Source organism: Balaenoptera ricei, chromosome 15, assembly GCF_028023285.1.
Source record: "Balaenoptera ricei isolate mBalRic1 chromosome 15, mBalRic1.hap2, whole genome shotgun sequence".
NCBI lineage: Eukaryota > Metazoa > Chordata > Mammalia > Artiodactyla > Balaenopteridae > Balaenoptera > Balaenoptera ricei.
Genome location: NC_082653.1, coordinates 79,535,724 through 79,563,606, shown reverse-complemented (window position 1 = coordinate 79,563,606; position 27,883 = coordinate 79,535,724). Strand labels below are relative to the sequence as shown.

The window sequence follows — 27,883 nt, the reverse complement described above, 5'->3', positions numbered from 1 at the left end:
GGGGTCCCTGCCAGGTCTGGAGTTCGGAAGCTAGGCGACAGAAAACACCGCGGGCCCGGCGCAGATTCCAAGGCCAGCCCGGAGCGGGGCCTTCGCAGCGCGCGGAGGGAGCCACCGGAGGTTCGGCGGGTAGGGCAAGGCTCAAGGGTGGGGCGCGGCAGGGGCAGGAGGCGGCCGCGGGTGAAGCCTCAGAGCTAGCACACAATGGGCCGGGGCGCCAGGGCAGGAGCCAAACCAACGCGCCGCCGCACCACGTGGGCCGCAAAACGCGCCGGGCTGCCAGAAGCCAGCCAGCCCAGACCCGGCGCGGCGGGCGCGGCGCGGCGCGGCGCGGCGTACGTGCGCGCACGCGAGCGTGCGTGCGTGCGATTTGCAATCAGGCGGCGCGGCGGACAGCCCCGGCGGCGGGGCGGGGGGAGTTATATTGCGGGGTCCTTCCGTGCTCACCCTGGTTCCTTTCGGAGCGGAGACGGCAAATGGCGGACTTCGATACCTACGACGATCGGGCCTACAGCAGCTTCGGCGGCGGCAGAGGGTGAGGCGGGCGTGCGCGGGCCCCGGCCGGGCGCGGGAGGCGGGCGGAGTCAGGGGCCCCTGGGCCGCGGCCTTCCCACGCGCACAGCTGGGGCGGCGAGCGGTAGGGGCCCTGCTGGGCCGACTGAGGCCTCATAGAGGCGCCGGGAGGACTGGGGTCTGGAAATGGCGCGCTCGGGGAGGGTGCGGCACCGGTTAGGCTCCCCGGGTCTTGCTCGCGGGACAGATCCCTCTCTGTGCCACCCCACCCCGCCGCCTACGACGTGTCTTTCCTCTGCCTCGGCCGTAGGGCCAGGCCGCAGCGGCGCCGAGTGGCCGGCAGGACGAGCTCCCGCTTCCAGCCCCATCCCCCAGTACGGCGGGGCCAGCGCGGGGCTGTGCTGCAGCGCGGGGGTGGGGGCCGCGGCCTGCCCCGCTCCAGTCCCGGTCCCGGCCGCGGCTTCCTGTTGTCAGCCTGCGCTGCAGGCCCCCTGGCCCCTTTCGCCAGGAGACCAGCGGGCTTGGTATGGTCGGAAGGCCGGGAGAGGGGCGATTCCCATCCCTTCACGGGTGTGAGGCTGGGATTTGGCAGCTGGAGCCCTGGAATAGTTCGATTCACCCCGGGGTCGGGGGAGACCAACCAGAACATACACATCATAGCATTGTATTTATCCTTTCTTAGATCAGAGTGCCTTGTTGACAAGTGCTACGTGCCTACTGGCAGAAAATGTTATTCTCCTTGGTTTCTCCAGACCTGGAGAAGGAATCGCATTTAACTTCGTTCTGATTCTGGTCATACACAGACTATATGTAATTGAGACACCTTGTTTAAAAGAAAAATCCCTGGCTAGTGAAGGAAAAGCTTATGGTGTTTAATTCCAGGAACCCGCCCTAGATTATTTCTTTGTAGACACAAGTTATCTCATACAGAATTTAGAAGATAGGCTATAAACATCTTGCCGTTTGTCAAGGGCACACTTGGCCTTTGTGTGATTTACAGAAAGGATTACTTTCCCAGGATAACACCACAATAGTACCTACTGAGGTGTCCAGTCTCCTGGGTTTCAATCCTAAAAGTGTCTTTGTTTGGTGAAGAATGATCTTTTAATACCTTGGTTTGGGAATGGCTCAAATAAAAGCTTGTTTGGGTGTGGGAGTGTACCCAGCATCATTCATGAAAGTTGGGGACATGGAAGTTGGGGGAGGTGGAGCCACCTGTTACTTCAAAGAATACTTTATTTACTAATAAAAAAGAAATAGATGTTGGATTACATGTAAAGTTATTGCCTTTGGGGTAGGTTTCTAGACATCAAATTTGTACTTCAGTCATCTCAAAATTTAATCACTAGGATTTTTTTTCTTTTCCTAGTTTCAAAAAGCATTTGGAAGTACCCAGGAAGACTCTTAAACAGAGTAGTTCAGATTAAGGCAGCTCCAAGGAATTTTAGTTGGTTTGGAACTACAGTGTTAGTCCAATTATACAGAGCCTGGGGATTTTTTATTATTATTTTTTAATTCTGCCTTTTGACAAATTTACCAGCTGTTCTGGTGACTAGAGGTGTTCAAGTTAGACTTTAGGTGGATATCAAATTTTGACAGTTGGAGTGCCTTGAACAATAGAAGTTGATCAAAAGTAAAATTTTGTTTTAAGATGCCATTTATTTATCAGAATATCAAAAGACGAGGACACTGTTAGCCATTTGCCCAGATGTACTCCAAAAAGTCGTATAAGATGAGAGTAGCTGGCGTGATACATCTCCTAAGCTTCCTAATAAAAAGTCCCTTTACTATTAAGCACCTTCTGCATCTTACCTTCTCAGAATTTTCCACTTCATCTTCATGGAAAAGTACATAGGAAATACTGCTCAGATTGCCAAAAAGTAGTTTTAAAAACCTGTTGGTGAATTTGTGTGTTCTTTTAGGCGGTGTCACAGGTGAGTCAGGAAACTTCACAGAGGACTAGACATGTAGTGGTGCGATCTGTGCCAAAGCTTTCCTATTCCAGATGGTTAATGTTATTTTAACTTCATCAGGTCGGAAGTTATCAGTTATTGGAATCTTTGAAATTTAGCAAGGTGATAGGCTAGTTGACCAGGTACTCTTCAATGATAATTTTGAGTTTTGAATTATGTTCACATCAGTACACGTCTCAGTGCTGTTTGTTTATGTTCAGATAGAAGCTTAAGCATTATAGACGATTACCACCTATGGAAAGCTGGTCTTGTATTGCTTTGTTTGGTACTTTTTTTTTTTTTAATTTATTTTATTTAATTTATTTATTTTTGGCTGCGTTGGGTCTTCGTTGCTGCGCGCGGGCTTTCTCTGGTTGCGGCGAGCGGGAGCTACTCTTCGTTGGCGGTGCGTGGGCTTCTCACAGCGGTGGCTTCTCTTGTTGCGGAGCATGGGCTCTAGGCGCGCGGACTTCAGTAGTTGTGGCACGTGGGCTCAGTATTTGTGGCTCGTGGGCTCCAGAGCACAGGCTCAGTAGTTGTGGTGCACAGGCTTAGTTGCTCTGTGGCATGTGGGATCTTCCCGGCCCAGGGCTCGAACCCGTGTCCCCTGCATTGGCAGGCGGATTCTTAACCACTGCGCCACCAGGGAAGTCCCTGTTTGGTACTTTTGTAAGGCAACTGCTCTCTAGTCTAAAACACCTTAGCTAGATAAGATGTCTTAACTCTAAGCAACTTGGGTCACAGGTGAAAGGAATGGCGGGTTTGAAATATAGAGTCAAGGGGCTTCCCTGCAGTGGTTAAGAATCCGCCTGCCAATGCAGAGGACACAGGTTGGAGCCCTGGCCCGGGAAGATCCCACATGCCGCGGAGCAGCTAAGCCCGTGAGCCACAACTACTGAGCCTGTGCTCTAGAGCCTGCGAGCCATAACTACTGAAGTCCACGCGCCTAGAGCCCATGCTCCACAAGAGAAGCCACCGCAATGAGAAGCCTGCGCACTGCAACGAAGGTAGCCCCTGATCGCCAGAACTAGAGAAAGCTCGTGTACAGCAACGAAGACCCAACGCAGCCAAAAATAAAATAAATAAAAACAAATTAATTAATTAATTAAAAAAAGAAGGGTCTTCTCATTAAAAAAACAAAAACAAAAACTTGGGTTTTAATAATTACACATTCCCTGTAAGTTTATTTTGTAGTTGTGTGTAATAACCAGTACAGTTGTCAGGAAGCAATATTGAACAACTGCTTTATTTCCCCAGCCTATAGAGGCATGTCCCCTGCAGCAGAGGAGAGAACCAGGGACTGCATTGTTGCTCAGAAAGCAAGTCAAAACAAAATTCCAAATTATTAGGAGTTGATTGTATCATATCTTGAATGTATTTGGTTTTGCTCTTTGCTAAATTATCTTTGTGGGGTTCCAATTTTTCATTTGCCATTGACAATAAAGTGTAGAGTAACACTGATTTTACATTTTTAACTGCAAAAGGCCTTTTGAGTGCTTAACCTAAAACTAACATCAATCCTGAGAATTAGATTGGAACTTGGAATTAGCAAGAATTGATATTGCTGAAATGGTACCTGCTAAAAATTGATTAAGCTACAAAGTTAAATATTCTTTATTAGGTTCCAGTTAGGGGATTTAGAATTCTAATCTTTGAGTCTTATAGGATTTAAGCTTGGCATCTCTAAATTTCTAAGTATATTTTAAGCCTTAAAATGGGGAAGAAAGTGTATAAAAGCTAGCTAGTTTCACTTATAACAGGATCTGTAAAGGTGTTGAAAGGCATATTCTAAAATCCTGTTTACCTATCAAATGTCAAGTTGTTTGGGTTTATTGTCATACTTCTCTCCACTCAGTCTCCCAGTGCTTGATTCCAAGTCATTGTCCTCTTTGAGAAGTGTTGTTACCACAAATACTTGGTTTTACCAAGAGATCTTTGAGATGTCAGATGTTCAGGCAGAAGCCCTGGCTTTAGAATCAGGCAGACCAGAGCTTAAGTCCTCTTGGCTGTGTATTAGCAGTATGATCTGGACAAGTTTCTTTACCTCTCTGAGCCTCACTTTCCCCGCATATAAGATAGAAACTCCTCTATAGGGCTGTTGGGAGTATTAAATGAGATGTTAAACTGCAGCACAGTATCTGGTACATAAAAAATGTTTAATATTTGGTAGCTGTAGATTTACAATTTTTTAAAATTTATTTGTTTTTTGCTGCGTTGGGTCTTCATTGCTGTGCACGGGCTTTCTGTAGTTGCGGCGAGCAGGGGCTACTCTTTGTTGCGGTGCGTGGGCTTCTCGTTGCGGAGCACAGGCTCTAGGCGTGCGGGTTCAGTAGTTGTGGCACGCAGACTCAGTAGTTGTGGCTTGCAGGCTCTAGAGCACAGGCTCAGTAGTTGTGGCGCACGGGCTTAGTTGCTCCGCAGCATGTGGGATCTTCCCAGACCAGGGCTTGAACCTGTGTCCCCTGCATTGGCAGGCAGATTCTTAACCACTGCGCCACGAGGGAAGTCCAGTTTATAATTTTTTAATTCTTAAAATAATTTATTTGGAGCTAGAGTGGGAAAATTTCTGTTGAGGGTTAGATGGAGTGAGTTTTTATTTTCCTGGCTATATTTCTAAAGCCAATAAAGGGAAAGCTGTTCATTTTATAGGCATAAAGCATTTATAATGTAATACCATAAGTATGGTAAATTAGTACCAAGTAATTCATTTTTTAAATTTATTTATTTATTGGCTGCTTTGGGTCTTAGTTGCTGCGCACAGGCTTTCTCTTTCATTGCGGCGCGCGGGCTTCTCATTGCGGCGCGCGGGCTTCTCATTGCGGTAGCTTGTTGCGGAGCATGGGCTCTAGGCGCACGGGCTTTAGTAGTTGTGACACTCCGGCTCAGTAGTTGTGGCTCGTGGGCTCTAGAGTGCAGGCGCATGGGCTTCGTTGCTCCGTGGCATGTGGGATCTTCCCGGACCAGGGCTCGAACGCGTGTCTCCTACATTGGCAGGCAGATTCTTAACCACTGCGCCACCAGGGAAGTCCCACCAAGTGATTCATTCTTGTACATTATTGGTTTGTAACAAAATTCATGCTTCGAATATTTATTTATTTATTTATTTTTATTTATTTTATTTATTTTTGGCTGCGTTGGGTCTTCCTTGCTGCGTGCGTGCTTTCTCTAGTTGTGGCGAGCGGGGGCTACTCTTCGTTGCGGTGCATGGGCTTCTCATTGCGGCGGCTTCTCTTGTTGCGGAGCATGGGCTCTAGGCACGCGGGCGTCCTGTAGTTGTGGCTCGCAGGCTCTAGAGTGCAGACTCAGTAGTTGCGGCGCACGGGCTTCGTTGCTCCGTGGCATGTGGGATCTTCCCGGACCAGGGCTTGAACCTGTGTCCCCTGCATTGGCAGGCGGATTCTTAACCACTGAGCCACCAGGGAAGCCCCATGCTTGGAATATTTAAATGCTTCTGAGATTTCTAAAAAAAAATTTTTTTCGCATACTTTTTTTTTTAAAAGTTAATTAATTTTAAGTATGTTTTATTATTAAATAGTATAATTAAGAAATATTTTTTAAAATAAATTTATTTATTGTTTATTTTTGGCTGTGCTGGGTCTTTGTTGCTGCACACGGGCTTTCTCTAGTTGCGGTGAGCGGGGGCTACTCTTTGTTGCGGTGCACGGGCTTCTCATTGCGGTGGCTTCTCTTGTTGCGGAGCATGGGCTCTAGGCACACGGGCTCAGTAGTTGTGGCTCGCGGGCTCTAGAGCACAGGCTCAGTAGTTGTGGCGAATGGGCTTAGTTGCTCTGAGGCATGTGGGATCTTCCCGGACCAGGGCTTGAACCCGTGTCGCCTGCATTGGCAGGCAGATTCTTAACCACTGCGCCACCAGAGAAGTCCCTTTTTCGCATACTTTTAAAATTTATATTTCTGTTTGAAATTAACCTTAGTGTTCTGGAAAGACTTTACACAAATTCAAGAAGTCTTCCCAGAAACTTGGAACATAGCAGAATGTTTGGCTGGGGGGGTGGGGGGGCATGGGGGGAGTCAGTCCTAGATCAGATCCACCTTCCAGTTTCCAGCTTCCGCTAGAAACTAAAGAGTGTTGGGCAGAAGACCATGGCATGCGTCTTTGCCTTTTCATCATTTGTGCAGCTGGTTAGACCTGCACACTCAGGGCACGAAGTAAGTGACCACTTGATTTTGACTGCACTTAACAGCTCTAATGTCTAAGTTGTCTTTTTAAATAATTGAACATCCTTGTTTTTTTTAAGTTTGCCAACCATATGATGGTTTTTAAAATGTTTTTCTTGATAGGACCCTCTGGATGTGCTTCAGTATGTTGATACTCTATTGAAAACATAGTACCTTCATTGCACTCCAGTATAGGGTAGATGTAGCTGGTGATCTCCCTCGCTCTGCACACTGTTCTCTAATTGAAATAATCAGTTGCATTTTTGGAGCCCCCCCCACCCCTTTTATTATTTTTTTGGCCGCACCGCGCGGCTTCTGGGATCTTAGTTCCCCTGACTAGGAACTGAACCTGGGCCCTCGGCAGTGAAAGCAAGGAGTCCTAACAACTGGACCGCCAGGGAATTCCCTGGAGCCTTTTGCATATCTGGCTGAGTAGAAGACAGCTCGTTTCTCATAGCTGCTTCTGTATTCACTCTTGAGGTAGGTTGTTTGGTTGACATATATGAAGAAAATCCAGCCGTACATAGGTAAGTAGTTGAAAGTGGGAGGACTATTTTAATAGCCTTTTCAGATAATTGTAGATACTCTTATTTGTGACTGTACCAAAACTTGACAGGTGGTAATTTCCATAAAGGTTAGTTGTAACAATAAACTTTCCACACTCTTACATTAAAATCCATAGATCTATCTTATATTTTGAGTGGATCTTTTGCTGTGCCTTTTTTTTTTTTTTTTTTTTTTTGCTGTATTGGGTCTTTGTTGCTGTGCGCACGCTTTCTCTAGTTGCAGTGAGCAGGGGCTACTCTTCGTTGTGGTGCGCGGGCTTCTCATTGTCGTGGCTTCTCTTGTTGTGGAGCACCGGCTCTAGGCGTGCAGGCTCAGTAGTTGTGGCATACGGGCTTAGTTGCTCCGCAGCATGTGGGATCTTCCCCGGCCAGGGCTCAAACCTGTTTCCCTTGCGTTGGCAGGCAGATTCTTAACCACTGCGCCACCAGGAAAGCCGAGGTGTACATTTTTTTTTTTTTTTTTTTTTTTGTAACATGATACTTTGGTCATTTGGAAAATACCAGTTCACTGAGTTATGCAGATCTTCCAAATGTTGAAGCATTTCACTATACAGTGTCAAAAATCATGTTCATTAATGTCGCCGTCAGTTACATCAGAAAAATTTCAGGTATTGGGAGACTGTCAAGCTTATATCGATAGATAAAAGTTTTCTAAAATTCTGGTTTTTGCTTGAAAGCCTGTGTTTTGTCATTTGCAGCAGATAGCACTGTTAGTTTTCCTTGAAGTGGCAGACTCATTTCATTTACAAGAAAATGTCTATGTAGCATCCGAGTCTGAACCATAGTTTGTCAGTTCTTTCAGGTAAAAATGGTGTTCCATGAAAAGAATAGCTAGTTCAGCTTGTAACTCACTTGCAGGAGTGCTTTTCCTGGAGATAACCATGTACTTCTGTAAGCAGCAGAAGTGCTTCATTCCCATTTCGTAACAGGGAATATTTTAAAAGTGGGTCAGTATTTAATAAAATTAATCATTTTTACCACTTTATTAAAAACATTCTTTGCCAAAGGTGGCTTTTTTTTTGGCTGTGCCACGAGGCTTGTAGGATCTTAGTTCCCCCACCAGGGATCGAACCTGGGTGAAAGCGTGGACTGCTAACCACTGGACCACCAGGGAATCCACCCCCCCCCCCCTTTTTTTTAATACTGCAAATGCATGAGTAATAGTGCAGTTTGGTGCCCCGGCCTGATTCATGCGAAGGCCAATGGCATGATCGGTGTAGGTGTTTGCTCTCATTGACTTAACAGGGATACTACAGCCAGAAAGGTTTGGCTCTGGGGGGGCAGAGCCAGAACCAAAGGAAGTACATTTTGGTGCTCTTTTAGAGGCCGTCTGAAAATGCAAAGAATTGTTACTTTAACTGATGTTCTGTTAATGGAGGAACCTCAGTATGGTCTAGATTGAGCTGGAATTTACCACTTGCTCATTTTACCTAATACTTAAAGAGTTTTTTAATAAATGTATTTATTATTTTTTATATTTTTATTTTTGGTTGCGGTGGGTCTTCGTTGCTGCGCACAGGCTTTCTCTAGTTGCGGCGAGCGGGGGCAACTCTTCGTTGCGGTGCGCGGGCTTCTCATTGCAGTGGCTTCTCTTGATGCGGAGCGCGGGCTTCGGTAGTTGCGGCTCGTGGGCTCTAGAGCGCAGGCTGAGTAGTTGTGGCGCACGGGCTTAGTTGCTCCGCAGCATGTGGGGTCTTCCCGGACCAGGGCTCGAACCCGTGTTTCCTGCATTGGCAGGCAGATTCTTAACCACTGCGCCACCAGGGAAGTCCCATACTTAAAGATTAATCTGAATATTTTCATGCATAAGCAGTCAAGACTAATATATCAGACCCCCATGTAGCCATTACTCAGTTTTTTTTTCTTATTGTGGTAAAATATACATAACATAAAGTTTACCATTTTATAGGACTTCCCTGGCGGTCTAGTGGTTAAGACCCTGGGCTTCCACTGCAGAGGGCACGGATTCCGTCCCTGGTCGGGGAACTAAGATGATCCTGCATGCCACGCGGCACGGCCACAATTTACCATTTTAACCATTTCTAAGTGTACAATTCAGTGGTACTAAAGTTCACAATGATTACAATTCAGTAATCACTATTTCCAGAACTTTTTCATCGTTCCAAACAGAAACTCTACCCATTAAGCGAGGCTCCATTTATTTCACCGTTTTAATTTTATAAACATTTTTGCTTTTTCTGTTTCATCTATCTTCCCCATTGTGGGGAGGGAAATGAATATTTTACAGCAGAGTCTAGTGTAACGACCTGCCCCATGTACCTATTACCCACTGTTTTTTTAAGTGACCACTCCTATTTCATCTATACCTCCTTGCTTTACTCTCCTGCCACACACTTCTGGATTATTTTAAAACAAGTCTTAGATGTGACTGTCATTTCATCTGGAAGTACTTCAGTATGAGTTTCAAAAGTAAAAACTTAAAAAAAAAAATATGACCACAATATCATCACATCTGAAAACTTAATATAACAGTAGCCCAGTAAATATTTTGATTTCTCATAATTATCTCATAAATTTTGATGTACAACTGGTTCACTTAAATCAGGGCCAGACAATGTTTGCACATTTATTTGGTTGTTGTGTCTACTAAATCTGTTAGTTGATAGGGTCCTCCTCTTTTTGTCTCTTGACTGTTTGTTTTTAAAGGATGTGTGGCTTTTTTGAAGGTACTTTTTTTTTTTTTTTAATTTATTTATTTATTTATTTGGCTGTGTTGGGTCTTCGTTTCTGTGTGAGGGCCTTCTCTAGTTGCGGCAAGCGGGGGCCACTCTTCATCGCGATGCGCGGGCCTCTCACTATCGCGGCCTCTCTTGTTGCGGAGCACCGGCTCCAGACGCGCAGGCTCAGTAGTTGCGGCTCACGGGCCCAGTTGCTCCGCGGCATGTGGGATCTTCCCAGACTAGGGCTCGAACCCGTGTCCCCTGCATTGGCAGGCAGATTCTCAACCACTGCACCACCAGGGAAGCCCTGAAGGTACTTTTAATACACTTAATTCTGATACCTATCATGTGAGGTAGCAGCAAGTTAAAATTTGATATCGTTAAACAATTATTAAGTATTATTTTAATGCATGTATGTGTTTTAGTACAGGTTACTTGGGTTCTTATGACTTTTCAAATATTAAATGAAGAGAACTGTTAGCTCTGACTGAATGGTTTTGAATTCTAGGTTTTAAATGGTGGTCTATCTACGGCAATTTGTAGGTACCTAAAATAATTTACGTTTTAAAATAAATTGTATAGTTGTAAGTTACTTGTGGATCATATCAAATTCAACATTGCCTGAAAATGTGGTTTCATGTAGAATGAAATGGAGCTGGTAGTATGTGGAATGTCAAATCTCAAATAGTAAGTCTTCTATTTTGGAAGAAAAGAACCTATAAAGTTCAAAACTAATCCATAGAAATAGTTTACACCATACCTTTAAGACAGATTTTTTTTGTGGCAGTATTTCTGAGGACCAATAAGTAGCTTGAGATTTAAGATTTCATTTCCTCTGAAAAATCTGGTACTTTTTTTGGCTGCATTGGGTCTGTGTTACTGTGGCAGGCTTTCTCTAGTTGCAGCAAGTGGGGGCTACTCTTCATTGCGGTGCGTGGGCTTCTCATTGCGGTGGCTTCTCTTGTTGTGGCTCACGGGCTCAATAGTTGTGGCTCGCGGGCTTAGTTGCTCTGTGGCATGTGGGATCTTCCCGGACCAGGGCTCGAACCCATGTCCCCTGCGTTGGCAGGCAGATTCTTAGCCATTGCGCCACCAGGGAAGTCCCAAATCTGGAACTTTTGGATTGAGTAACCTTTTTCACCCATATGAAGTTATTAAATTACTAAGCCCATTTCTTTCCTTTCATGTGTGGGAGTCCAAAATTTTAGTTCATTATGATAAATACTTTTTCCCAGTAAGAAAAGGTCCGTAAAAGACTATGTAAACCAGAAGTCCCTTTCATGTTCACTATTCATCTAAAACAAGGCTTTCAAACTGCCTGTTGTGTCCTGTTGGGAGATGATGAAATCAACTTAGTGTGGGTCCTGGTAAGCATCTTTTAAGGTGAAATAGAATAGAGAATAGTGTGCATTATACTATGAGTTAGTACTGTTGGCAAGCTTTTTAAAAATTAATTTGTGTAGTTAACATGCAGGAATGTATGCATGTATTAAGTTGTGATGTAAAATGTATTCCTTGTTGTTGTACACAGCCTGAAAATTTTTTGAAAAATACTTAAGTACGTAATTGGGAATGTCATCTGAATACATGTAACCCTCTTTTATAATCTAAATTTTTTTCCAAATAAGAGTACCCACATTGGTGAAGAAGTTACTGGCAACCCTAAAGTAGTTGGTAGGCCTGTGGCTTCATTCCTTCCACCCTAAGTCTCAGATACTGTAATAGTTCTGGAGATAAAGCAGTGAACAAGACAAGAGTTCCTGCCTCAGAACAACTTTGCATTTCTCTGCATTGCTTTTTATATCTTACAGATGTGATTAAATTATTAAGATCCCATTCACAGCAGAAAAGAGCTCCTTGAAATAAGGCTCATTGAAGAATTCACCATAGACACTGCTCCCTCCCCACCCCCAGTGTTTACCAGAAACTTTCAGAGGCTTTCATGCACATCCTGTAGTAATGACAGTTGTCAAGATAAAGGGATTTAATTTTGAGTGCTAATTGAAGGCCTTGGAAAATACATACACTTAGAGGAAGATCTACTTGGAAGTGAAGGGTCTTTAATCCAAGTTCCATTGGGCTAGTTTTTTAAAACCTAAGTTACAACTAAAATGTAATGTGGCATCTTGGATGGCATTCTGTGACAGGAAAAGGACATTAGGTGAAAGCTAAGAAAATCTGAATAAACTGAACTAGTTAGTAATGAATTAGTAATGTATTAATATTGGTTCTGTGATTGTAACCAGTGTATCTTACTAATGTAAGATGTTAATAGGTAGTGTAAAATGGTGTTTATGAAATAAGGGCTTGGCTTTTGAGAGCCTAACCTTTTTTGATTATTGTCTAGAAACCAAGTAGGTTACACATTTTGATCTTTCTGCATGCTCAGAGGATTTTGTCTTTGTTGCTTACTTGCATTTTATTCTCATAAAGGCAGTCTTACTGTGATTTTATGTAGGATCTAGGATAGTGCCTCAGGCCATGTGATATATGCTAATAAGCGTTTCTGGGTGGCACATGAAAGACCAAAGTTGTTGATCAGCCCTAATGAAACTAACTCAGTTATCACCTAGAAGTAATAGAGGGAGAGCACCTAATGTTCCAAATACCAAAGAGAGGTTAATACTCTATAGTCATGGTATCTTGGCACTGGTCTTAAAGTTTTAAGAATGACAGCAACAGTACTTAAATTCTGTATAGTTTCTAATGCACCTAGAAATCTTCTTAAAATTCTTGTCCAGAAATAATAGCATGTGGCCTTCATTTTTTATTATCTTTCACACTTTGGAAGCAAGTCTTGAGCACTTAATTTTGTTTCATCCACTTACTGACTAATCCCAGCCCAAAGAATCTCTTCTCTTCTTTTTTCTTATAGTTGCCCTTCCTCCAGTCTCCTCTCACTCCTATATATCTTTGCTTATTCACACATTATCATCTTAAGAGTTCAGTGTTTTGTCTTCTGCCTGGAAAATAGAGTCCAAGTGCCTTTTGCTCCACCCTGCAGAGACAGTGCTCGTCACTGTCTCCTGAATTTTCTGCAGTCTTTTACTTGGGATGTGATTTCTCCTTTCTAGATGCCTGGACCCCCTTAGCTGAATTATCAGCTCCTTGAGGGTAGGAACAAGTCTTAGGTTTGTGCCCTCAGTATGGTGCTCTGTATTTAATAGACATTCAGATACTTTGTTGGTTTGAGTGAAGAAACGTGATTTGTCTGTAACTCCAGGTGTGATTTTGGTCACACCTGGAGTTGAAAGTTGGATTTCCTAAATGACTGAGGATGTAATTATTACTTTAAAACTTTTGTATTTTTTTTTTAAATCAATAGACTGTCCCTATGTGCAGCAGTAATGAGCGGGCAAGCCTATTGCTCGGTGGGAGCGATACGGCCTGGGATTTCGCAGCACAGCCCTTCAGGTCTCTTTTCTGAATTGCAGGGTGGTGGGGAGGGGAAGGTGTGTGCCCAGGCCTGCAGCTTTGCCTCATCTGTTGCCTGCTTTACATCCATGGCTTGTTAGTCAACCTCCTTCTGTATGAGCAGTGTATCCTGTAGCGTGTTTAATTTATCCATAACACTTTAGAATTGTTATTAAACTTTTATAAAGCAGTCAGTCTCTGAAGTGTTTTTATGGTCAATTTCAAACTCCTTTATAACACAGAAATTTGAAATATTTATAAAGTAACAGATGAGAAAACTGAGGTACAGAGGTGATTTGGAAGAGGTCCTACACCAAGCTAAGTAAGGTGCCAGGTGGGTCTTCTGTGTTTTTAACCTGTTGTAGAAAGTGCTTTCATGTAACATAGCTTATTTAGATAATAGTCCCCTCTAAACTTAAATTAGTGTCAGAAGTATCTTATAAGAATTTTAGCTCAAAGAATTTCTGATATTTGACTTTTTTATTTGATTGGTTGATGACCGAATGTATCGTTTTATTATGTCCATATGCATTCTCTGGGGTTTGTCTTCTTCAGCCTTGTCTCTCAAGTTGCTGGCACACTGTAGACTCTTCATAGAGTGAATAAATTGAAATCTACCTGGCTGGCCCCAATCCCACTGCATTGTAATGTCTTCAGTGAACTACTCAACGAAAAGCTAAAAACCACTCAAGTCCTGTAGAACTGACCACATCAGGTAGGGCAGTATTTAGGACTGCATCTGTTAGTCTTGAAAAAATCTGGAGTGTTAAGCCACTGGCAGTTTTGTGAGGCTAGGGTGAAATGAGCAAGTTGATGGGCTTGGGTTAGCTCTTTCCACATCTCCAGCTCTTCAAGTACTGCTTGCCTGAAGCAGGATTCTTGTATCTTTGCAAAGCCAGAGCTGGCTTCTCATCCTGCTGCATTCTTGCTAGTGCCCCCCCTCAGTAGCATTAACCTGGGCAGCGGTCCTTATCAAGGCTTGTTACGTGGCTTTCTGTATTCAGTCAGAGGTCGGTTGACCCTATCTTTTCAGTCCTCTGTCCAGCACCCCACAGAAGTTCTCATGTGCCCTTTTAGCAAGCCTGCCTACCTCCATTTTCTTGATTCATCAAACAGACACCTGCCAAATTTATCATTTCTTCATCCTCACCTTCATGTTGAATTTTTAAAAAATCATTGTAGTCCTTTGCTTTTTTACATATCTATGTAAATATATACACAAACATGCATGTATGCATTTACAGTTATTTATGTTTTATATGTGCTACTCAGGTGTAAGCTACTCCAGGACAAGGGGCTGTTTTCCACCAGATGTTTAATAAATGTTGAGTAGATGAATTTAAAGTTTTTAATTATAGTTGGTCCCCAGTTTTGACAGTTGTCCAAGTGTTTAAACTGTATTTTATATGTTCAGTACCCAGTCCCAAAGAGTATCTTACTGAAAATATTTTAGGTTTTATGGGGATTTTTTTGTTGGTGGTGGTTTTTATGGGTTTTGTTTTTTTTTTTTTTTTTTTTTTTTTTGGCTGCATTGGGTCTTCGTTGCTGCGCGCGGGCTTTCTCTAGTTGCGGCGAGCGGGGGCTACTCTTCATTGCAGTAGTTCCTCTTGTTGCAGAGCATGGGCTCTAGGCATGCGGGCTTCAGTAGTTGTGGCACGCAGGCTCAGTAGTTGTGGCGCACGGCTTAGTTGCTCCGCAGCATGTGGGATCTTCCCTGGCCAGGGCTCGAACCCTAGTCCCCTGCACTGGCAGGTGGATTCTTAACCACTGTGCCACCAGGGAAGTCCCAGTTTTATGGTTATTGAAATGCAAAATAAGTCACATTCACTTGTAAGCCTATTTTTCTGGTATTAGGACAGAATGCAGGGTTTTTCTATTGGGAAGCAGCAGTTCTGAGTTAATTAAACTTAAAATTTTTAGCCATCTAAGAATTACTTCATAGCCTGGTTCTTCTAAAAAAAAAAAAAGCGTTGTCTTAAAGATTGATATTTATTATCAGTATTTGAGATATCTGGAATTTGTGTCAGGCAAGATGTGGAATTTCTTTCATGATATTTCTAGCAATATATGAATTTTAAAAATCAAGTTACTTTCGAAGACCTGGTATTAATATATATTCTGCCAAAAGAAAGGAAGGTTGACTTTAAGCATATTTTTGACTGATGTGAGGAGACTCTTTTGCTTTAAATGTCTCTTAAAGAAAAACAACACCTCCCCCTTTTAAATTATTTTCCTCCTGTGTTCTGCAAACATTTTATTTTGAAGTTTTTCAAGTCTTCAGTAAAGTTGAAAGAGTGCAATACAATGGACACTGGTAGATGTCACAAGTTTCACACTTGCTTTATCTTTATATATTCGTGCATGCACACATGTCCTTTATGCTGAACCCTTTGAAAATAAATGGCTGTCCTGACACTTCACTCCTAAATACTTTGTCTCTCCTGAGAACAGAGGCATCCTACTAACTTCAGTACCAATTAATCACTCCTAAGAAATTTAATGCTAACAATAATATTTATACTCGCCAGATTCAGATTTCTCCATCTGCTTTTTCTTTTATGGCTGTGTGTTCCAGGATCCAAAGATCACATGTAGCATTGGTTATCATTTCGTTAGTTCCCCTGCCTTTTTTGTCTTTCATGACTTTTACATATTTGAAGAATCTGTGCCAAAATAGAAGGCACATTTAAATTTCTCCCATTATTAGTGGTACTAAGTTCAGTTACCTGGTTACAGTAGTGACTGGCAGATTCATTTTACCAGTGTTTTGGCATCCTTTGAGCCTTGCCTGAATCAGTCACTACTACATTGGTGGTTGCAGAGTAGTGGTTTTCTAATTACATGGTTTTCTAATTTCCTCCTACAGTTTTTAGCTGACAGCCTTATTGATGTAAAGAAGAGCTCCCCTTCCCATTCATTAATTTAGTAGACTATCTATTAGAGCAATGTAGGTTCAGAGCAAAACTGATGAGAAAGTATAGAGTTCCCATATGCCCCCTGCCCTCACAAATGCACAGGGGCACAGCTTCCCCTGCTGTCAACATCTGCACCAGAGTAGTACATTTGTTCCAATCAATGAATCTACATTGACAATGTCATTATCACCCAGTGTCCATAGTTAACATTAGGGTTCACTCTTGGTGTTGTCCATTCTGTTCTATGGGTTTTGACAAATGTATAATGGCCCCATTTATTTTTTTGTTTGTTTTTAAAATATTTATTTATTTGGCTGCAGTGGGTCTTAGTTGCGGCACGCGGGATCTTCAGTTGCGTCATGCAGGCTCTTAGTTGCATTATGCGGGATCTAGTTCCCTGACCAGGGATCAAACCTGGGCCCCCTGCGTTGGGAGCGCGAAGTCTTAACCACTGGACCACCAGGGGGAAGTCCCATGGCCCCGTTTGTTTGTTTATTTGTTTATTTTGGCTGAGTTGGGTCTTCGTTGCTGCTCATGGGCCTTCTCTAGTTGCAGCAAGCGGGGGCTACTCTTTACTGCGGTGCGCAGTCTTCTCATTGGGGTGGCTTCTCTTGTTGTGGAGCATGGGCTCTAGGCATGCGGGCTTCAGTAGTTGCGGCACATGGGCTCAATAGTTGTGACTCGCAGGCTCTAGAGCACAGGCTCAGTAGTTGTGGCACACGGGCTTAGTTGTTCCGCGGCATGTGGGATCTTCCCAGACCAGGGCTCGAACCCATGTCCCCTGAATTGGCAGACGGATTCCCAACCGCTGCACCACCAGGGAAGCCGGTCCCATTTATTTTTAAGTTATCTATAAAACATTGTAAACCTCAGGTCTTAGATGGCAGTTATTGTGGTCATTGTTACTCTACACATGTGTACTATGTGACAGGCAGTGTATGACGCACCATATATTATTTCTCAATAATTCAAGGTCTATCTTAGTATTAACCCAGTTTTCCAAATCAAGCTTAGAGAAATTGAGTAACTCCTCAAGGTTATATGGTGGAGTAAGTGTGTGGTAGAGCTCGGATTTCAACCAGGGCCTATGCAGATTAGCCATGATATGGTGGAGTCAGGGTCCTGCCACTTTTAAGCTCGGTAACCGTGGACAAGCTAAACATCTCTTGACTTAGCTGAGGAAATGGCATTGACGTTTAAATGAATTAGTAATATGCACCTTGTATGTGAGGACCCAATGAGGTACTGCATGGGGGAGTGGAGAGTAGTATGTACAATGCATAGTACTTGCTGCACAAAATCTAAAATTTTTATTAGAGCTTATTATCTATAATCAGCAAGAAACAATTGTATTGTGAATGAGTTAAACTTCAGCTTCAGGGTAATAAGTGGCACTCCATTTCAGTGTGTGTTAGTATTATCGGGTATGAAGGAGGGCATTGGCTTAGGTTCTTTTCTCCTATTCTTAGTGAATAGGAGAGAACCACTTGTCTGTAGGAGGATGTTATATTTGGATTCGATTCTCCAGGGAAAGGTACGTTCACATAGATTCTGTGTTTCTGTGGACATTTCTGTCATCCAGAAATAGGCATGTTTTTCATAAATATTTTGGAATACTGTATTATTTCAAGGAGATGTTACTGTATACATTATATAGGATTATTTCGCCTGGGTGGTGTGGCTTAGTGGGAGACATTTTCCTTGGCCCTCTGGGGCAAGAACACATGGGCAGAGTTGAATCCTGTCTGTTTCCCCTCCTAGGTCCCGTGGCAGTGCTGGTGGCCATGGTTCCCGTGGCCAGAAGGAGCTGCCCACAGAGCCCCCCTACACAGCATATGTAGGAAATCTACCTTTTAATACGGTGCAGGGCGACATAGACGCTATCTTTAAGGATCTCAGCATAAGGAGTGTACGGCTAGTCAGAGACAAAGACACAGACAAATTTAAAGGTGAGTTTGGGGGATTTTTACTGTGCATTATTGTAAGGGGAGGAGGGTCTAAACCAGAGGGCTCTAATTATGAAAGTCTTTCAATGAAAGTGTTCCGAACATTTGCCTAGTCCAAGTAGTTGAAATAAACATTTATTAGCGCTTTAACGCATAGGCCTTCAGTTCTATTTGGGGGGGAAGATGTTTTATACATAATCTAGTTTGTAGAAATATGTGGCATATGCCCAAGTAAATCTGGCGTTTGCCTGACCTATATAGCAATCCTGTCTCTGCCAGAAAGGGAGTTACCAGGAAAGAAATGAACAGATAAAACTTAGGGCTTTTCAGGTGCATATCACCTTGGCCAACTCATGCATTTTTAGGGAGTAGTTTTCCTGTAATCTAGTTTATTATGAAGTCCCAAAGGTAACCTAGTACTCGTCACTGTACATTTGTGACTTCAGAGCATGTGTTTAGGGAAATGATTGGCTCAAATTTCAGGTAAAGTTAGTGTCTGTAGGTTAGTCTTTCGGGTTCTTGAGCAGAGGAGTAAGGATGAGGAACCAAATGGGCATTATCGTCCGACTTCCACGGCTTCCTGAAGGCAAATGTGCCCTGTATCGAAGTGCATGATGCCAGATACAAGGGCATTTGGTTTGCTTTATTTACCCAGAAGTACATCCATGAAAGGCACCCAGAGGCTGTGGGGCTGTAGAAGAAGCAGGGGTGCTGCTCAGCAGAGCGGTTCCATAGTTTTGTCGTTCTGAAAGCTTTCTGACTTAAGAGCCTGGAGCCTTGTTATAGTAAGTGATCAAACAGTGGGAAAAAATGTATCAGTTAAGCTTGGAGCAGTAAGTCCCGCTGCTAGGAAGCGTTAGGAATTCAAATGTAAGGGGAAAATGTGTGGGTGAAGCCAGCCTTTGGGCTGAGTCAGTAGCAACAGAGTTTGTCTCATAGAAGGGCATCTTTAGTTTCGGCAGCTGGAGTGTGAGATGAGTGGGAGCTCTGGAGTGACTAGGCTCTTGTTGCCTCTTTGAACTTGCAAGTGGTTTTCTCAGTTCTTCTAAACATTGAATCCACTTAGGGCAAAAGGCGTGGATGGGGAGGTGGAGTATGGGTTGGGGGTGGAGGACGGGGAACTCTACAGCCAAGCAGTACATTCTTTGTGTAAGCAAATGGTGAACAGGAAAAGTTTGGACCCAGGCTTTAGAAGCACTTGCAGTCTAGTGGGCTCTGAAGGTGAAGTGTAATCGTCATACAGAATGGGGATGGGGAGGGTGGTAATACAGGGTGTGGTGTGAGCATACGGGGTAGGGGGAGTGCTTAACCCAGATTTAAACGAGACGGCAAGGAAAGGGCATGGACAAGAGTGTTGCAGGTAGAAGGAAAAGCTTATTCAGAGGTTGGAGGTGAGAGAGAGGGTGTGGTTTCTTCTGCCTGGAGTGTCCTCTGCTTACAGGCCTGTGTCAGAATCTAGCGTTAGAGACTCAAGTTGTCAATAAAGCATGCTGCACCTAGGCCAGCTGTCTTTAATTAATTAGCATCCTGAGGAGGACGCGCTTGTGGCCGAGGGTATGTTTTTTTTGTTTTGTTTTGTTTTGTTTTTTTCCGAGGGTATGTTTTTTCGCTTTGTAAAACAAATTTTATACCACCTACCTGAGTAGTAAGTGATGGCACCCTCAGCCTGTTCCATCAAAGCGTGTTTGGTATCGAATTTGAAGTCTGTGTCTTAAAGCCCCTGTTAGGTTATATTAAAGTCATTCAGAAGTCAGAACTGAAAGCTCTTCAGTGACCCAAGGAAGGTTTTAATATTATGGTTAAAACATAAAGCTTTATAAAAACACAGCTACTGTTTCAGTACCTATTTGATTAGCACTTTCTGATAGAATATAATTAAGAGGGGAAAAAATATAATTAAGAGGGAGGAATACCAGTCAAGTTCTATTTATTAGAAAGTAAAATATGCTCTTTCAGGTTCGGCAAGTCTCCTGCCATCTAGATGCAACAGAAGTGGTAGTTATGATGTAGGGAAATGGTACAGACAGGGATCCCACCTTATCTTTAACCCGGAATTCCTTGAGGAAATCGGGGTTTGTTATCTCTTACAGGATTCTGCTATGTAGAATTTGATGAAGTGGATTCCCTTAAGGAAGCCTTGACATACGATGGTGCAGTAAGTATATTCAGGTTTTCTCTGTGGTGGTAGTAGTTGAGATTTTTTTCTTGCCAGTACTTACACAGTGTTTTCCACTTATTAGCTCTTGGGTGACCGGTCACTTCGTGTGGACATTGCAGAAGGCAGAAAACAAGATAAAGGCGGCTTTGGATTCAGGAAAGGTGGACCAGATGACAGAGGTGATTGGTTCTTCTACAACTGAACATAAAACTTACTATATGCCCACTGATTACAGCTCTTAAAGGTTACCAGAAGAACTCTATCTCATAGGTCTGATAGGTGTTTATGAGCTTTTAAAAACGTGTAAAATCTTAGAAAGAATGGATGATGCTTCTGCAAGCCTGGGTTTTTTTCCTTCCTGTTGGCAGCAAAAACTCTTATAATTTCATTGAACTTCCCATCACATGAGTTGTACGTCTTCCCAATGAATTTTTCCATGTTTGTGCAGCAAGGTAATGATACGACCTCAACTTTATCTTTTTTGTGTATCCTCAGGAATGGGTGGCTCTCAAGAATCTAGAGGTGGATGGGATTCCCGGGATGACTTCAATTCCGGTATCAGTATTTAAAGTATCACCACTTACCCTTTTCAGTGGCCTTGCTGCTGTTGTACATTTCTTGTGAGTAGCCCGCCTGGCCGGACTACTTTAGTTCCTTTCACAAATGAAACTTTCCTAAAAGGTACCCAGGCATGCAATAAGCCTCTGTTAGAACCTCAATGTTTGGGGTAGGACTAGAAAGCTTCCACATCGTGGGCAAGTTGGACTGATCCGCCTTATTTTGTTACCTTTTCTTAGTCTACTGTTCTTATATGTGCCTGTGTCTCATGCTGAGTCTTTCTCAGGGTTTAGCCCAGGGGAGCCCCTTGATGGTGCTTGTGGGTATGGCATGAATAGAAGTACTATTATTTCTAGAAGTCTGAAGGTTCTAGAAGCTTACAGAAAGCCTCATTCTAATGGTTCCTGGTGGCTCCCTCTTAGATGGTAATAGGTAGTCCTGATGACCTCTTTGTTTCTTAAAGGGCGTGGAGCCCCTATCCCTTAAGTGGACATAATCCACTTTATCATTGCTTTTCTTAACTCATCAAAGCATACCAGTGGGTGCCTCCTTGTGTCAACTCAAGAGGTCACTTTGCATGCCAGGTTTTGAAGGGTTGATGTCCTAAACATTTCTTCATCTCTTGTTTTTTTTTTAATTATGAAGGTAATTCATACATGGTAAAAATGTCCATTGTAACCATAAGGTAGAGAATGAAAAACAAGTCTGTTTTCTTTCCTATAAACTTGAGATTATCTCTGCACTTGCCACCACATAAGATGAGATCATTAGTGCCCGCCCCCCCCGTCACCCCCCCCCCCCCAGTCAAAACAAAAATCAGTAGAAAGTAACTGGTAAGTATGGGAGGAACTGGTCTTGTGAGTCGACATTTTTTAAAAGTTCATTCCAGTACTGCTTTAGCTAAACAGATTACTGCTTATATCTGTTGAATAATTTGGTAATTCCTAAAAGTCCTATAGCCAATCAGAAATGAGCTTATTCATAAAAGTACAGTATAATCCAGTAAACCTGTAATTTTATGTATAAGCTAGTCTCTGATTGAAAAATGCAACAAATGTCATCTCAAAGCCACCTCGGGTGTAGTAGTTAGTGACTTGACGAGTGATGCTCTCCAGTCTGCCAGTTTTGCATCTCCTGGAACTGGAGAAGTAGCACAGTGAGCTCACAGCTCTGGAGGTTACCAGAGAAACTGATGTCTTTCTACTACTGGCTTAGCTTGGGCTTTTTTTACTCTGAAACAAGACATACAGTGAACATAGAGAAACTACCTTGCCACCAACCAGTGTAAACTACAGTGTTTTGGTGATAATCTAAAACCAGCAGTGCCCACATGGTGGGGTACGGCCTATATACATGATTTGTATAGGTAGACCTTTTTTACTCTTTAGAATAATGCCTTTTTTTAAATGACACACTCTCATTGTAAAAAAAAAAATTTTTTTTCAAGCAATACAAAAAAAAATACAAAGAGGAAAACAGATAAGACAGTCCCTGTCAACCAGAAATAGGCAGTGTGTTTTTATTTATTTTTTATCTTTTTTTTTTTGGCTGTGCCATGCAGCATGCAGGATCTTAGTTACCCACTAGGGATCGAACCTGTGCCCCCCTGCAGTGGAAGCGCAAAGTCTTAACCACTGGACCACCAGGGAAGTCCCTAGGCAGTGTGTTAAACTAAACTTTGTAAAGAAAACTCAGAAGATTTTCATGAATAGTGTGCCTCCTAGAAATCTGTCATCAAACTTGATGAAAAGATAATTGTTAATGTCAAACCTTGCTTTTTTTTCCCCCCTCATAATCTTCTCATCGCTCATATCATAAGAGTTTTGAAATGAGGTGGTCACTTGATGTTAATGTACACTGGGTTTTGGGGGGGGGTTTTCCCCACTATACTTTGTCTCATGAACCTGGACAAAGTAGCAGTTGTGTTTATGTGCCTTGTCAGTGTGGGTGTGAGCTGATTTGTTTTATGCTAAACACTGGTAGCAAAAATTAATCTCATTAAAAGGGAAGTAACTTTACTTTCATAATCAATGTGGAAAGGTACACACAGTTTAGTTTGGAGGAAATATCAGGTTAAATGTTTGAATACTAATTAAGCCTGTTTAATGAATGGTGTATCCTCTCTGGTTGATAGAAAAGATTTTGTAAAGAAACTTATACTTGATTATATGCTTCCAAAATGGGTTTCCCCCCAAAGCAGTGCTCCTGTTGGTCTAAACCTTCTTAGAATTGTTGTCATTACTTGTTTTGTTAAAATTGAAATTGTTCGATTTAGTCTCTGAACTGAGTTTCAGATAACTTGATCAATTTACAAATTCCTTGCTACCCTTAAAGAACAAAAAAACCCCACCATTGCAGATAGTTGATTCTCCATATTCACAGTAGTTAGGTTCTTTAAAGCCATTGCAAACACCAAATTGGCGGATACTGAGCCATCGCTCATAGAGGAAATACACAGGCTCCTGTGAGCCTCTGGTCATATTTTTGTCAGCCATTCAATACATAACCTTGCTTTATGTGTTTGTGTTTAAAGACGCCTTGTTTAATATATATAGTTGATTGATTAACAATGAACTCACGGCCAACAGCACTGTAACTCATGCCTGCATGAGGCTTCTCTAACAAGGCACATCCCAGCCTTGCACTTAGCAGTACTAGACAGCACTTCAGCATGATGTTTGGGTGCTGTTTTATTTTAACCGCAAAATCACTAACAAAAAACACAAAAGAGCAGAAAGCCTGGCACTAAATAGATTGTGAAAAGGACGCTTGTTTACTGTTTGAGCTGAGACAAGGCAGAGTGTTGGCTCATTCAACCTCAGCTGAGAATGTATGTGTCAGGTGACAGATGTTTCACTGCTCTGTGCATGTCTGAATGACAGCAAAAGGCCCCAAGTATTGATTTCGGGGTTACAAATAAATTTTGGTGAGTAGACGAATTTGCAAACGTGAAATCTATGAATAATGGGGATCAGCTATTTAGTAGAAGAATATTTCTCAAGCTCAGGATCCTTCTTCAAGGATAAGTTCCTACAAAGCTTTGAGCAATGGCGCTATCCTTGGAGTGAGTAAAAATAGTCACCTTCAGGAGCTTAAACAGAGGGGGCAGGCTCATTTGTTTAATTACAGTCTTATTTCTTAAATTTTTACTGAACGTTAAATAGGTTATACTGTTAAAAGGTTAATTATCTTAACCTCCCCCCATGAATTTCAGTTAAATACAAAACTAAGGCTTACGGTTCTTAAAATATTCTTCACACTGATGAGAATTGCAACTTACTTTTTTTAATATAAATTTATTTATTTATTTATTTATTTATTTATGGCTGCATTGGGTCTTTGTTGCTGCGCATGGGTTTTCTCTAGTTGCGGTGATCAGGGGCTACTCTTCGTTGCAGTGCGTGGGCTTCTCATTGCGGTGGCTTCTCTTGTTGCGGAGCACGGGCTCTAGGCGCGCGGGCTTCAGTAGTTGTGGCTCGTGGGCTCTAGAGCGCAGGCTCTGTAGTTGTGGCGCACAGGCTTAGTTGCTCCGCGGCATGTGGGATCTTCCCGGACCGGGGCTCGAACCCATGTCCCCTCCATTGGCAGGTGGATTCTTAACCACTGCGCCACCAGGGAAGTCCAAATTGCAACTTACTTTTAATTCTAAATCAGATGCAGTTTACTTCCGTTGGTAATTATTTTAGCGGATGCACAAACGAATGGGGGAAAAAAACCCTTTGCAGCCAGAGGAGGTGTGGGTTGGGTCTGCGGTTCCTGCTCTCTGGCGCCCTCTCTGGGAAGGGAGTGGGCCTGATCACAGCTTTTTTTACACACAGGTGCTTTGCTTTTAGAATGATCCACACCCGAATCGCAGCAGAAACAGAAAAATGGGGAATGTCACCCAGAGGTGACTTTGTATTTTTATTTTGCCTTCATATCTAGCTTTTTTCTTTTGATTTTGTGTTCTAAATTGTAACTTCTAAATTTCAGGTTTATCTTTTTTAATAACTGTATAGATTGTATTAGAAAACAATAAAATGTGCTTTGAGCATTTTTGTTTTAAGCCATATTAGAATATTATGGACTTTTCCTGCAAGCTAAGAAGTTACAGCTCGTTTTATTTTTCTCTCCTAAGATTCTTTTTTTATTTTAGAAGTCTGTTAGCATTGAAATTACCCAACAGATTCACATTTGGACTCATTTTGTATGCACTTTTGATGCTGGACAAACTAAAGAATTTAAAATTAAACTTAATTCACACAAGCTATGTTATCAGCTTTGAGACAGTAGTTCAAAAGATAATTCAGTGTCATCTTCCTCCTTCAGGCTTCAGGGATGACTTCTTAGGAGGCAGGGGAGGGAGTCGCCCAGGTGACCGGCGAACAGGCCCCCCAATGGGAAGTCGTTTCAGAGATGGCCCTCCCCTTCGAGGGTCCAGTATGGATTTCAGAGAACCAACAGAAGGTATGACGATAATGTGAACGTGTAAGTGGAGCTCTGGAGGGTGTCTTCTTGGCACATTTGTAAGCCATGTTGTGTTTCCCTCCCCCAGAGGAAAGAGCACAGAGACCACGGCTCCAGCTTAAACCTCGAACAGTTGCAACGCCCCTCAATCAAGTAGCCAACCCCAACTCTGCTATCTTCGGAGGAGCCAGGCCCAGAGAGGAAGTCGTTCACAAGGAGCAAGAATGAGCTTGCGGTTGGGAGGGAATGGGATGTGGGGGGAGTTCGAGCGAGACCACAGCCTGGCTGGCCCCCCAGACCGGCAGTCCTGCAGTTACCATTCCTGCGCCTGACCTTTGTCCTCCTTTCTTACAATGGAAACACAGAGCTTGTGAGTGCATGTCAGCAGTTAACAAGTGGTTTTTAGTACATTCTTGGCTTTGCCGTATCTACCTAGTGCCTGTTTTGTGCTTTTTTTTTTTTTTTTTTCCTCTTGCCACTCCTTTCCTATTTTCCTTCTGTCCTTTTTCCTTCCAGCACGTGAGTTTCTCTAGAGGGACAAAGGCAGCTGCCATGCGGGAGTTCTTTATATTGAAGTACTGCTTCATTTCTCTCCTTTGCTTTTCTGTTTTTCCTTTAGCCACACTGGGCGTTTCCTTTGATTTTTCTCAGCGACCTGCATGTTGAGTTCTGTGTTGCTGTGGCTTCCAAGAAAAAAAACAAGTCACAAATTGGATAGCATCTTGTTTTTATTCAGCTGTGATCAACATACAGAATTTGGGACACCTTGCTTTCAAAACAAGGATAAAATATCTGTTGATCTTTGCAAATTCCTTCCTGTAACTATTTATAGATCGTCCTGACTCCATTACTCCCTCCCCAGATGGGAGAATAGGCTCACATTTCAAACAGCAGAACCTAAAAGGATAATGTGAACTGCTGGTGGGTGTGCACATAGGAGATAAATTGAATACACTGCTGTGTTCACATGCTTTATTATTGCTCTTTCAACACCGTGTCCAAACCGGTTCCCTTCTTTTCACCGGCCGTTTTAGAGGCTCCTCTGTGGCTGGATGTAGCGAACTGCTCTCTAGTTTCCTTTCTGCTGGCTGCAGAGGTGCTTCGGGCACTGCAGGTGGTAGCGCGGTGCTGGGCTCACTTCGTAGTGCGGACGCTGCTTCCTCTCAAACCCCTGTTGTCGTGTGTTCTGCATCACTCCCTGTGTTTATCTGTTCCCTGATACAAGTAATAATGAGATACTGCGCTTCCCACCATCCCTTAATTTTAGAGTGAAAGAATGGGCCTAGAATCTGGCACTTTACTCTCGTTCACTTGATGAATTGAGAATTTGACTATGCAGAGCTGTCAGATAACTGGTAGGTGGCTTGAGGTCACTAGCTCTCAGCTTTAGGACGTTCACTCCCACATACAGTGTTCAGCACTCACCCAGGCTAGGCAGCAGCTTTTGAGCTTGAACACCTCTGTGTGAACAAATTCTTTAGCACCCGAGTCCCACTTCATCCAGTTGGGAGCAGTTTGGGGTCAGCTAGAGCCCCGGAAAAGAGAGACCCTCACCAGCATGACTGGAGGGCCGGGGGCAGGCTGGCCCACGCAGTGTGCTTGGAAGGTAGCTCCTCGCCAGCTGCCATCCTCGGCTTCTCTTACTTTATCACCAGGTCTCAGCAATTTACAGAACTCTCCCTCCTTTCCTTCCTTCCACCTGTCATCTTTGCTTCTGAAATAAGAACCATTTGTGTAACACCAATACTTACCTTAAGAAAGACATGCATTATGTGGTTGTAATCAAACCTGATGCTTTCAGATGACCTACTTACATCTTCAGTGTGGAAAAGATTAAGAACAAAACAAATTCATCTAAACTTCTGGGCAATCCAGTTGACTTTTAAATGTAAGAATGGAATTCCAAACACTTAACACATTCAGCTATATGACAGAAAGTAAATCTATGGATATGGTATTTTGTGAATGATCTTTTAAATAAAAGAAAACCTTACGTAATATTTAATGCTTGTCTTTATTTTTGAGTTGTTTTTTAGCTGCTTGTGAAGTTAACAATTTTAAATTTGGAAAGTAGTGTCCAAATTTAGTGGAATGTACTGCGGAGTGAGCAAAGCGTCTTGCTTTTGGAAGTTACAAGATTTGTGAAATTATTTTAAAAGCTAGTGGTGATCAGAGATGGGATGCCAACTTTTTTCCTGTTTTGTTTTTTTCCCCCAAAACTAATTTTTCTAACAAATGTTACATGATGTGGTCATAGTTTTTGGTTGGGTAAAGGAACTTTTAAGAATAACTGCTTGTTTGAGAAGAAATCCTAGGTGCTCCTCATGTTCATTATGGGTGCTACTTCATGGCAAGCAGATCGTGTGTTTGAGCAGGCGCTGCTGTGTAGTTGGGTGATTTTATGACCCAGTGGGCAAGGGGCAGGGCTTTGAGCTACGTGCGGGAGAGGCCAGGCTGGTGGGGAGGGTGCAGAAGTTGCTTACCTTGCGGTCAGAGCCTGACTGCAACTTAATCTGGAGAAACAAGGCGGGGAGGATGGGTGCTGTTCCGGCCAAGTG

The 27,883-nt window shown here is 43.0% G+C and overlaps 1 protein-coding gene across 2 annotated transcripts; it reads left to right on the top strand.

Moving 5' to 3' along the window:
• Window positions 1–401: 401 nt before the first annotated feature.
• EIF4H (eukaryotic translation initiation factor 4H) lies at window positions 402–27,330 on the top strand. Of its 2 annotated transcripts, XM_059897123.1 has the most exons (7): window positions 402–535; window positions 17,979–18,166; window positions 20,254–20,318; window positions 20,404–20,500; window positions 20,817–20,876; window positions 25,188–25,325; window positions 25,414–27,330. In XM_059897123.1, exons 1-7 carry the CDS (start codon window positions 477–479, stop codon window positions 25,551–25,553), a joined length of 747 nt encoding a protein of 248 aa, XP_059753106.1. In that variant the 5' UTR covers window positions 402–476; the 3' UTR covers window positions 25,554–27,330. The 2 variants fall into 2 exon arrangements, with proteins under 2 accessions (XP_059753106.1, XP_059753107.1); XM_059897124.1 differs by lacking the exon at window positions 20,817–20,876 and having other exon boundaries at window positions 404–535.
• Window positions 27,331–27,883: the final 553 nt, after the last annotated feature.

What these genes read in the sequence shown, in the direction of transcription:
- EIF4H (XM_059897123.1), top strand. Translation starts at nt 477, where the DNA reads ATGGCGGACTTCGATACCTACGACGATCGGGCCTACAGCAGCTTCGGC. An exon ending in AGCTTCGGCGGCGGCAGAGG is followed by an intron (nt 536 to 17,978) that starts GTGAGGCGGGCG and finishes TTCCCCTCCTAG; the next exon opens with GTCCCGTGGCAGTGCTGGTG. An exon ending in CCGGGATGACTTCAATTCCG is followed by an intron (nt 20,877 to 25,187) that starts GTATCAGTATTT and finishes TTCCTCCTTCAG; the next exon opens with GCTTCAGGGATGACTTCTTA.